This window comes from Mustela erminea, chromosome 2, assembly GCF_009829155.1.
Source record: "Mustela erminea isolate mMusErm1 chromosome 2, mMusErm1.Pri, whole genome shotgun sequence".
In the NCBI taxonomy this organism is placed as follows: domain Eukaryota; kingdom Metazoa; phylum Chordata; class Mammalia; order Carnivora; family Mustelidae; genus Mustela; species Mustela erminea.
The window spans coordinates 87,535,288-87,545,147 of NC_045615.1; the positions used below are offsets into that span (position 1 = coordinate 87,535,288).

Genomic DNA, 9,860 nt, shown 5'->3' on the forward strand with positions numbered 1-9,860 from the left:
CCAGGAGTTATGCTAAGTACTTTATATGCATTAATACATATAATTTCCCTATAAGCTTAGGAAGAAGGTATAGTACACTGGGATTTATAGAAGAATAATTTCCCTGCAGGAAGACTGAAAAGTAAGACATGGAGAGAATAAATGACTGTATGATGTTCTCAAATGACATAGCTAGAAATCCAAATAGACATAGAAAATGAATGAAGGCAATTTATTCTCTGCTTGTTTTCTTTTTACTTCTGTGATAAATAAAACAAGACATTAATGAAAACAAAAAGTTAAATGTGGATCTTGACTGTTAATCATATTTTATTTAATGGAGCTATTAAACTTATTTGACAAATCAACCTAGACATGGATAACTTTTTCATAACTCAAGGATCAGTTAGTTCAATATATACACAAAAGCAGAAGAGGAAAGTCTGTTCTGGGTTTTATAACTAAATTATCTAAAATTTAACATCCTTGTAGAGTTAGTTTATTTAATTTTAGACAACCAAGTTGTAGACAATTTGTAGACAAATTGTAGACAATCAAATCCAACTAGACACACTAGAGGAAATTAGGTTTCTATCATCGATATAGTACTTGCATCCATTGATTATTCATTCTACAGACCTACACATGGATGCATAGGATCAAAAATTCATCTAATATTTTGGATTTTGCTGGCCAAATGAATAAATATCAGGATAAAAATGTGCTGGGCTCAATCAAAACAAATCCCAAGAGGAATGTACCTCAAAAAATTTTCACTGTACTATCAGCTCTAGTATTGATTTTAAGGAAAATTTCCCCATCTTCGATGGAACTGGTTTCCAGAATTCTGCCAGAATTCTTTAAAATCCCCTGTAGTGCCCCAGTTTTGTTGGAAAATCGGCTAGATGCAAGGCACATTTTAGATAAAAGCTACTTCCTGGGGTGAAAACTGTCACTCTCTTCTAATAAAATGTACTAACAGCCCATGCTGAATAGATAATGTTTGAGAATGAATGACATCATTTTTTTGAGAGTGGCAAATTGAAATTATACCATGATCAGTCAGTTTACAAAAATTAGCAATTGTTACTCCGCCACATTCCAGCTTCCTTTTATTCTGCAAAATAAAACAGCCAAAATTATCAAACTGAAAGTTTGAGTGTCATCAAAACACTTACAGGTGTATTTTGTTTTATAGTTCTTGCTTTTATTGCATTTTACAGATATTGTGCTTTTTAAAATCGAAGATTTATGAGAACCCTGTGGCATGTCTAACAGCAGAGATTTTTTCTGACAGCATTTGCTCATCTTGTGTCTCCGTGTGATGTTTCAGTAACTATCCCAATATTTTAATTTTTTTCCATTATTATTATACTTGTTGCAGGGATCTGTGATCCATGTATTTGATGTTACTATTTCAGTTGTTTCAGGGTGCCACAAAATATACCCAAATAATAGAGCAAACTTAGGGCACCTGGGTGGCTCAGTAGGTTAAGAGTCTGTCTTCAGCTCAGGTCATTATCCCGGAGTCCTGTGCTGGAGTCTCAAGTCGGGTTCCCTGCACAGCAGGAAGTCTTCCTCTCTGGCCCTCCCCTGGCTTGTGCTCTCTCTCTATATATCACTCTTTCTCTCTCAAATAAATAAACAAAATCTTAAAAAAAAAAAAAAAAAGATAGCAAGCCTAATTGGTAAATGTGTGTGTTCTGACGCTCCACCAACAGGTTTCCGCTGTCTCTCTCCCTTTCCTCAGGTCTCCTTACTCCCTGAGACACAACAATAGTGAAATTAGGTCAATTAATAACCATACAATGGCCTTTAATTGTTCAAGTGAGAGGAACAGTTGCACATCTTTCACTTTTAATCAAAATCTAGAATCATTTTAATTAAGGCAGGTTAAAGGCCGAGGTAGGCTGAAATCTAAGCCTCTGGTGCCCAACAGTCAAGTTCTGAATGCAAATAAAAGTTCTTAAAAAAAAAAAGAAATTAAAAGCACTACTCCAGTGAACATACAAATGACAAGAAAATGAAACAGCTTTATCACTGATATAAAGAAATTTTCAGTGATCTGGATAGAAGATTAAGCCAGCCGCAACATTCCCTGAAGCCAAAGCCTAATTCAGAGGAAGGCCCTAACTCTCTTCAATTTTATGAAGGTTGAGAAGTAAGGAAGGTGCAGGAGTAAGGCTTGAAGCTAGCAGAGGCTGATTATGCAGTTTAAAGAAAAAAGCCATCTCCATCACATCAAAGTTCAGGGGAAGCAACAAGTGGTGATGTCAAAACCACAGCAATTTATCTAGGAATCTAGCTATGATCATTAATGAAAGTGGCTACACTAAATTATAGATTCTCAGTGTAGATGAAATATCCTTATATTAAAAGAAGATGCTAGCTAGAACTTTCAGAACTTGAGAGAAGTCAATGTCTGGCTTCAAAGCTTCAAAGGACAGCCTGACTCTCCTGTTAGGGGCTAATGCACCTGGTAACTTTCAGCTGAAGCCAGGGATCATTTACCATTCTGAAAAATCCTGTGGTCTTTAAGAATTATTATGATCTGTTCTGCCTGTACTCTATAAATGGAACAACAAAGCCTGAATGACAGAACATCTATTTACAACATGGTTTACTAAATACTTTGAGCCCATTGTTGAGACATACTGCTCAGGAGGAAAAGAAAAAAAAAAAAGGTTTCTTTCAAAATACGACTGCTCTTTGACAGTGCACCTGGTCACCCAAGAGCTCTGATAGAGATAGACAATGAAATGAATGTTGCTTTTATGTCTGTTAACACAGTATCCATTCTGCAGTTCATGGATCAAGAAGTCATTTCAACTTTCAAGTCTTTTTATTGAAGAAATACATTTTATAAGGCTATAGCTGTCATACACAGTGATTCCTCTGAAGGATCTGGGCAGTCAATTGAAAACCTTACGGAAAGGATTCATCATTCTCGATGCCATGAAGAACATTTGTGATTCATGGGAAGAGGTCAAAATATCAATATGAGCAGGAGTTTAGAAGAAGTTGATTCTAATCCTCATGGATGACCTTGAGGGATCCATGACTTCAATGAAACAAGCAACTTCAGATATGGTGGAAAAAGCAATGGTACTAGCATTAGAAATGAAGCCTGAATATGGGACTGATTTGTTGCAATCTCATGATAAAACTTTAAGGTATGAAGAGTTGCTTCTTGCAGATGAGTCAAAGAAATTAGTTTCTTGAGATGGAATCTACTTCCTGCGAAGATATTGTCAAAATTGTTTAAATGACAACCAAAAATTTAGACTATTGCGTAAGCTTAGTTGATAAAGCAGTGTCAAGATTTAAGAGGACTCAGCCACATTTTTAAAGAAGTTCTACTGTGGGTAAAGTGCTATCAAATGCCATCACATGCTACAGAGAAATAATTCATAAAAAGAAGAGTCAAACAATGCAGCAAACTTCATGTTATTATATTTTAAGAAATTACTGAAGCCAGCCCAACATTCAGTAACTACCACCCTAATCAGTCAGTAGCCATCAACATCAAGACAAGACCGTCCTCTGCCAGAAAAAGATTACAATACCAAAAAGACCACAAAGTTGCTGAAAGCTTAGATGGCTGTTAGCTTTTTTAGCAATAAAGTATTTTTAAATTAAAGTATGTACATTTTTTTCAGAAAAAAAGTAATTATTGTACACTTAATAGACTGCAGTATATTGTAAACTAAACATAAACTTTTTATGCACTGGGAAGCTGAAAAATCCATTTGACAAGCTTTATTGTGCTATTTATTTTATTGCAATGGTCTAGCACCAAACCCACAAAATCTCCAAAGTATGCCTGTACAGAATAACAAAAACCTGATCTATAATGTTTTAACTTAGATATTTCAAAATCTTAATTTCAGAATCACCCTCAAACATTTTATATGATTCTTATGTTAAGTACATATTACTTCATTTTATTATTTAAAATAAGACCTCACAAACTGTACTTGATATCTTAGGTCATTTAAAAATTCAGAACATCTGGTAGGGAAAAACATTGTATTCCACAGTCATCTTAGATGATTTTCATGTAATGCAAATGGATGTGAAATGTTGAATATGTACGACATACCTTAATTAAGGTTCCAGTAGCACAGTCATGTTAGTAGTATCTCGGAATGCACAGACCGTGTTTCCTCTTTCACCAAGTATCTTCACCCACTGGCTAAAATACCCCTTTCTAACTGCATTTGCATTTCCACTCTCTTCTTTCAACCATATGACTATGATGCTATGAATTTAATCACCAAACTGGCCTATTAAGGTGATATAGTCTCAGTAAAGCTTATGGTAATCACACAGTTTCTGTGTATGTCACAGGATGTTGAAGTACTTTTCCTATTGACTCATCATTTCAGCTAAAGTACCAATGTTTGTAACAACAGTTCATAAAAGAGTGCAGAATAACTTCCAAACAACCCCTGAAGGGTTTAAAAAAAGGCCAAGTTTTTTCTCTCTTTTTTCTCTCCTATACCACCACAGACATTTACTTGAGGTAGTGAAGTATGTCAGATTTGAAAGTCATTGTCTTGGAGAAAAAGAACAGCATGGTAAGAGAGCATTTAGGAGAGCCTGCCACATGTTCTTTGGAGTACGGTGCACCTATGCACATACAAACTGACGTCTGCATTGCACCTGTATTGCAACTCCAAAGCTGGAAACCTAAGTAGAACTATTGTCAAGAACTATTGTCATGAGGGGAAGTGCTGCCGGAACTCCTGCCTTTTGTCATAGCTGGAATTTATGAGTTTCTTTGTGCAAAAAGAACATAACAATATGACGTTTTGTGGTATATCATGAATGACAAGATCTAAAGATGGTGGAGTGATTTTAAAAATTAGTTAGACTCAAACTGCCTATAGGAAGTAAATTTTCGGTGTACTTGGGCACAGAGGACTTTCAAGAAACTATACCTACACCTCCCGAAGGATTATTTGCACTAATCCAGTTATATTCCCAGGAAAACTATGATAGCAGCAATAGTTATATTAAAAATAAGTAAGTAAATAAATAGATAAATAAATATTTTCTTAAATCTAATCCTAATCCCTACTCCTTCCATGACTATATTGAAAGATCCCGAAGAAAAATGATGAGTAGAAGAGGAAGTAAGCAACATGAATAATAAACCATGCCTCTCAGACACACTGTAAGATCCTGAGCTAAAATGGCAATCCTGAATGAAGAAAAAAAAGCATAAGAAATGAATTGTATCTTTTAATTTGCCAGAGAGCCTTATCTACCAAAAGTAATACATTTTTACTATTGAAATTAATATCCCCCAGAGGAAAGGAAGGAAGATCTGGCAGTTTAAAGTCTTTAACTGGGGACATTGTCCTTTTCCCATTTGTATTTACATCAAATTCAGACCCTCCAAAATCCAACTTATTATGTTTTTATTAACGCATTTTTTTGAAACTTCAGTTCAAGCAGACAACCACTTATGTCCCAGGAAGGAAAAGAATCATGTTCCATGCAGCACTGCTCACATTTGATGAAAAGTCTTGAGAGGAGATGACAAATACTCATTTACATTAAAATAACTTAAAATGAAATTTCTAATATTAAGAAAAAAGATCTATGCCTTCTTTTGTTTTTTGTTTTAAATATACAATAATTTCCAGAACAGTTTTAGATTGAGAAGATATACCTTGCACTCAGTTCTTCCCATTATTAACATTTTACATTAGTATGATAAATTTGTTACAATTAACCAATATTGATAACTTATTGTTAACTAAATTTCATGCTTTGTTCATATTTACTTAGTTTTGCCTAATATTCCTTGAATTTTTTTTAGGAATCTATCCAACATACCACAAAAATTTAATTGTTATATTTTCTTAGGATCCTCTTGACCGTGAGAGTTTCTCACACTTTCCTTGCTTTGATGACCTTGACAGTTTTGAGGAGTACTCATCAGTTATTGCAAAGGATTCCCCTCTCCTATAATATAAACTTCTTTGGTTTTTCTTGTGATTAGATTATGGTCATCACATCTTATCAAAGGTACATACTATCAACACAATTTATGAATGTTGATGTTGACCTTTTCCACCTGTTGAGGTAGTGTTTTTCAGATTACTCCACTGTAAAGCTACTCTATTTTTTTCCCTCCCTTTTCATACTCATTCTTTCGAAGAAGGTTAACATATACAGCCCGCTCTAAAGTGGTAGGGAATGCTTCCTATTCTTTTTCCTCTTAGGTAAAGTATCTCAATGAATTATTTGGAATTCTCTTCATGAGCAATTTGTTAATTTTTTTTAATTGGCTTATTGTCTTTTTATTTAAATAAGTATGGGCACATCGATATTAATTTTGTATGTTGGGTTATAATTCATTATGGTTTCCTTTGTTGCTCAAATGGTTTCAGTTCTGGCTATTGAAAGCTCTATCATTTTGCTCCTGCATCCCTTCATCTTTTATTTCGTTTTTGTTTTTTGTGATTTTTTTAAATACTTCCTCACTTTCTAGTACTATAGGATGGTGCAGTCTTATCTTTAATATTTTCAGTCCTAAATCATCCATTTCTTTAAGAAGTCCTTCTTGGTGTTTTGGAGAATGAGATAAAAAAACAAGATTGAGGCATTAGGTGTGCAAGTTGCTATTATGTGGACATTGCTTTTAGACATTTTAGATAAAAAGAAAGCAAAATAGGTGTATAGGATAATGTGTATAAATAGGTTGTATGATTATATAGACAATATGTATAACATTTTTCCAAAACAAACAAACAAAAAAATTTTTCCTATGTCTCCATCTACATCTATATTTAAGTAAACATGAGTTCTAAATAATATTTCCAACTCAAAATTTTTTATCAGATGGATCATAACAGCTTCATTCTCTTGCTATAACACTGTTGGGAGTAAGAACATTCTTATTAGCAAGAGAATGAATGTTCTTACTCCCAACAGTGAGAAACTTGGCTCCATTATCCCTTATCCACTTACTTAGATGTTCTATTCTGATACACCTATATGATAGCATTGTAACTGTTAACTGTATTCCTGTAGAAAACAACTGCATCAACTAGAGTTCGGTGCTTATATGTAGTAGTTTCTTTTCTTTAGTCTCACATTCTCTTCACTCATTTCCAGAATTATTATATCTATTAAATTCATATTATTATATTCATATAATTAGGTAAATTTCATATAATTGGAATTATACAACATATACCCTACTTTCTCCCCAACCAAAATGATCATGCCATTTTGCATTCCATCCAGCAATAAATTAGAGTTTGTTTCTCAAGCTCCTCATCAGCATTTAGTATTGTAATATTTTTTTAATCCTAGCTTTTAAAATATATGTGTGGTGGTATCTTATTGTTTTTAATTTGCAATTATCTAATGACATATGATGTTAAATATTTTTTTCATAAGCTTGTCTCTTATCATATCTTTTTTGGTAAGTTGCTTATTCAAATCTTTTAACCATTTTTTTTCTGTCTTCAATGTTTCTTATTTTTGAGTTTTGAGCGTTCTTTATGTATTTTGTATACAAGTCCTTTATCAGACATATATTTTGCAAATAATCTCTCTTGGTTTTGGCTTGTTTTGTGTTGTTTTATTTTTGATTCTCTTTTTTTAATTTTTTAATTTTTTAAACTACTTTTTTTCTTTGATTTTGAAAAATCAGGTTTATTTGTAGTAACTCTCTTTAATAACTGTATTTTTGCTCTGGGGAACGTACAAGAATAGACAACGCTGCTCTAACATTTATTGAAACGGGTGCTTTTCATACTAATGCAAACAGCTAAGACTCTTCTTCCTACCCTACCCATCTCTTCTTGACTAATAAAGAATTCTCACTGCATCGGAACGAAGACTCAGGAGAGCTCAGAGGGCTCTGGGGGGACCGGCCAGAGTCGGTCAGTAGGTTCCCCTCTTCTCAAGTAGGGAACGGGAACAGGAAGTCTCGTTCTAAATATCAGAAGCCAAGTCTATATATTAGAAAAATAAAGAGAGGGAATATAACAAACTGCTTCAAAATACATGACTGAGGGGTGAACCGGCTTGTGCTTCCACGTGCTGGCGGCTTCCAGGAGAAATCTTCTTTGGGTTTTAATCTTCGGGTTCGTACTTGGCCAGTCTTCGCCTCAGGTCTTTGATTTGGTCATTCTTCTTGGTGAGAATCTCTTTCATGTTTCGGTAAGCTGCTGTTTGTTGGAATTTCTTCTCTAATTCCTTTTCAGCCATGCTCAGCTGCTCCTGAACCCTGAGTAGGTCATGCTTGGCGGTCGCCAGATTCTCCGCTAGGGACTTCTGGTTTTCTGTCTTGTCATTAAGTGTCTTCTGAAACTCACTCTTCAAAGCAGCTACTGTGTTCTCCAAGTCATTCAGATCTTGGGCTTTTATAAAATCCTTTTGATTTCCCTGGTCGAGCTGTAAATCCTGCAGTGCTCTTTCTAGCCTTGACTTCTCATCTAATGCATGCGTTGCCTGCATTTCAATGGTCTTCAGCCTTGACTTCAATTTCTCGTTCTCTTCTTGAAGTCTGGAAATTTCCTTGTTCAGGAGTTCCGTGCTTCCACCCTCATTAAGTGGAGCGAGTTTGGGCTTCATGGTCTCTACGATGGGCTTTTTATTGGAAGATGTAAATTCTGCTTTTTCAAATTCTGCAACTTGTTCCAATAATTCTCTGTTGTCAAGTTCAGAGATATCGGTCTGTAGCTTGAGGTACAGCCTGAGGTCTCAGCCTGGGAGAAGAGCTGCCGCAGGAGCAGGACGTTGGTGTGGGCAGTGTTGATGAGCTCAGACTCCACCTCGCTGTAGACCACAGCCTGCAGCCTGCTCAGGACCTCGGAGACCTCGTCTACGGTGAAGGTCTCCTCCACCAGCCTGCTCTCCTTGAGGTCCTGGAAGCAGGAATCTACAGTTTTGAGTCTCAGGCCTCTTTTTGAATGAGCAAAACGCATGTAATTGATAACTGCATTTTGATGGTGCTCATTTAGGCCCAACTCATGGCGGCGGCGAGTGTCGCAGCCCAGAGGAGCCCGAGAGGCCAGGCGGAGCCCCGCCAAGCCCCGGGTCACCACGGGTGGTTGGGCCGCATTTTAAACTACTTTTATTTATTTATTTATTTATTTATTTATTTATTTATTTTTGATTCTCTTAATGGCATCTTTCACAAAGAATAAAGTCTAACATACCAAGTTTTCTTTCATGGATCACGCTATTGCTATTGAATTTAAAAACTCACCACCAAATCCAAGATGATGTTATTAATTTTGGAAAATTCTCAGCCATTGTGACTTTCACTCTATTTTCTCTTTCCCCTTCTTACTTTCTTTTTATACATGTTTTACCTTTTTAATTTCCCCCAGTCTTAGATATTCTGGTGTATTTTTTTTAACTATTTTTATCTCTTAGCATTTTACTTAAAGGAGTTTCTCTTGGGGTGCCTGGGTGGCTCAGTGGATTGAGCCTCTGCCTTCATGATCTGGGACTCTTGAGATAGAGCCCTGCTTCAGCCTATCTATTCAGCAGGGAGCCTGCTTTCCTCTTTCTCTGCTTGCCTCTCTGCCTACTTGTGATCTCTGTCAAATAAATTACTAAATAAATAAACCTTAAAAAAAAAAAGAAAAGAAAACTTTTCTCTTGACATATCTTCAAACTCACTAATTCATTCCTTGGCCATTTCCAGTCTACTGATGTGCCCATTAAAGGCATTTTGTTTGTGTTTTTGATTTCTCACATTTCTTTTGATTTTTCTGAGAATTTGTACCTCTCTTTTTATATAACTTATGTTTTTGCATATCATCTCTTTCATGACAATCCTTAGCATATTATTCATAGAAATGATTGTTTGAAAATTCCAATATATAGGTCATATCTGAGTCTAT

At 35.3% G+C, this 9,860-nt stretch overlaps 1 protein-coding gene across 1 annotated transcript; it reads right to left on the reverse strand.

Annotated features, from left to right (window-relative positions):
- Positions 1-7,627: 7,627 nt before the first annotated feature.
- Positions 7,628-9,062, reverse strand: LOC116584717 (leucine zipper transcription factor-like protein 1). Its single transcript, XM_032333417.1, is given in 2 exon segments — positions 7,628-8,703; positions 8,706-9,062. Coding segments are annotated over 2 exon segments (852 nt in total). The 5' UTR covers positions 8,934-9,062; the 3' UTR covers positions 7,628-8,079.
- Positions 9,063-9,860: the final 798 nt, after the last annotated feature.